The 1,435-nt window shown below is 55.7% G+C and overlaps 1 protein-coding gene across 1 annotated transcript in view; it reads left to right on the top strand.

The window, feature by feature from the left end:
• Positions 1-1,414, top strand: part of SDRG_03945 (hypothetical protein) — a 5,108-nt gene extending 3,694 nt beyond the window's left edge. The window contains exons 2-5 of the mRNA XM_008609594.1: positions 43-206; positions 256-335; positions 386-827; positions 886-1,414. Coding sequence (XP_008607816.1) covers positions 43-206; positions 256-335; positions 386-827; positions 886-1,281 — 1,082 coding nt within the window. The 3' untranslated portion in view covers positions 1,282-1,414. The remainder of the gene's footprint in view (positions 1-42; positions 207-255; positions 336-385; positions 828-885) is intronic.
• The last annotated feature ends 21 nt before the right edge of the window (positions 1,415-1,435 follow it).

The raw sequence follows: 1,435 nt of genomic DNA, 5'->3' as shown, positions 1-1,435 counted from the left end.
GCAATCTGCAAGGTGTTATATATGTGATCTTGGATATCTTAGATCTCAAAACGGCGTTGACCAAGCTGTATAAAGCGCTCGACAGCGATCCGAAAGGCTCAGCGTGCGCCAAGCTGCTCGAGTCGTCGTCGTCGCCACCTTCGGCCACGCTGCGTTCGCTCTTTTCCGAGCTGCTTCAGGACCAGACCCTTCGCTCTATGATCCCGGTCCCATTCATTCTATTTTGGAGCACTGGGCTGAATAACGCGAGTGTAGGCGCTTGTGTACCGCTTTACGCGCTGCAGCAAAGACGATGTCACGGCGATCACCAACTTTGCGATTCAAATCGATATCGAGTATGTTGTGATCACGTCACCACGTAACGTCACGCACTGATCTGTCATAGTGACAACACGCCGAGTCCATCTGACAGTTACCGGTCCACCATGCTGTACAAGCTCATCGTGAGCTCTGAGCTCTGGCGGACGCCCACGGAATCCTACGACACGCTCAAGAAGACGTTCATGAACACACTCATCGGCAGCAACGTGGCGAGCTTGGTGACCACCTACTGCATTGCCAGCGGCGGCAGTGACCCCAATTGTGCTCAAGAACGCGCGCCGAGCAACAGCTACAAGTGGCAGTACTTGCGCGATACCTACTACGACGTGCCGATCACGATTCCCAAGGGTACCAGCGTCCTGCTGATGAGTGGGCTCCTGGATCCGCAGACCGCTGCGAGAGGCGCTCGCAACCAGTACGACAGCTTTATCGGGTCGGCCAAACGCCTGGTCGAGTTCAACTACTCGGCCCACGGCACCATCGTCAACACGCCCGTAACGACAAAGGTATATTGTGTTACTGTCATTTGCATCACAAAGGCGCTATCAATATGATGGACTCTAGGGCGGAGCTCCGTGCGCAGCCCAACTCGTCGCGTCGTTTGTGACGGTTGACGGTGACGTGACGGCGCTCGATACGAGCTGCCTCGCGACCGTTGCCCCCATGAGCTTTGCGATCAAGCCATCCCTGGCCAAGTCCTATTTGGCGACAGACGATATCTACGACGGTGTGCCCACCGAAAAGTTTACAGCGGCGTCAACTCAGGCGCCGGGGACGTCTGCGGGAGACGGCCCGGCGACGACCAGCGACACGGTTGCCTCGGGCTACAAGACCGCAGTGATCATTGGCTATGTGCTTGTGGCGGGTCTCGTCGTCGTCCTGCTCGTGCTCGTGCTTCGGCAGCGAAAGAAGCAGCAACAAGCGCACAGCACGCTCTATGTCGAGCCAACGCCAGCTTAAGTTCGACCCAGTGTCGATATTTGGCTACTCCCACCTTACCACACTTTATAGCTATTGCATCGACCGTGGAATGATATCGAATCAACCCTGTATGCGCTGTCGAGCATAGTTAAAAGTAAGAGGCATGGACGACGAGTTGGGTTTCGCAATCTAA

This window comes from Saprolegnia diclina (genome assembly GCF_000281045.1).
Source record: "Saprolegnia diclina VS20 unplaced genomic scaffold supercont1.9, whole genome shotgun sequence".
Lineage (NCBI taxonomy): Eukaryota > Oomycota > Saprolegniomycetes > Saprolegniales > Saprolegniaceae > Saprolegnia > Saprolegnia diclina.
The sequence above is the reverse complement of the archived record's forward strand: the minus strand, read 5'-3'. Positions and strand labels throughout refer to the sequence as shown.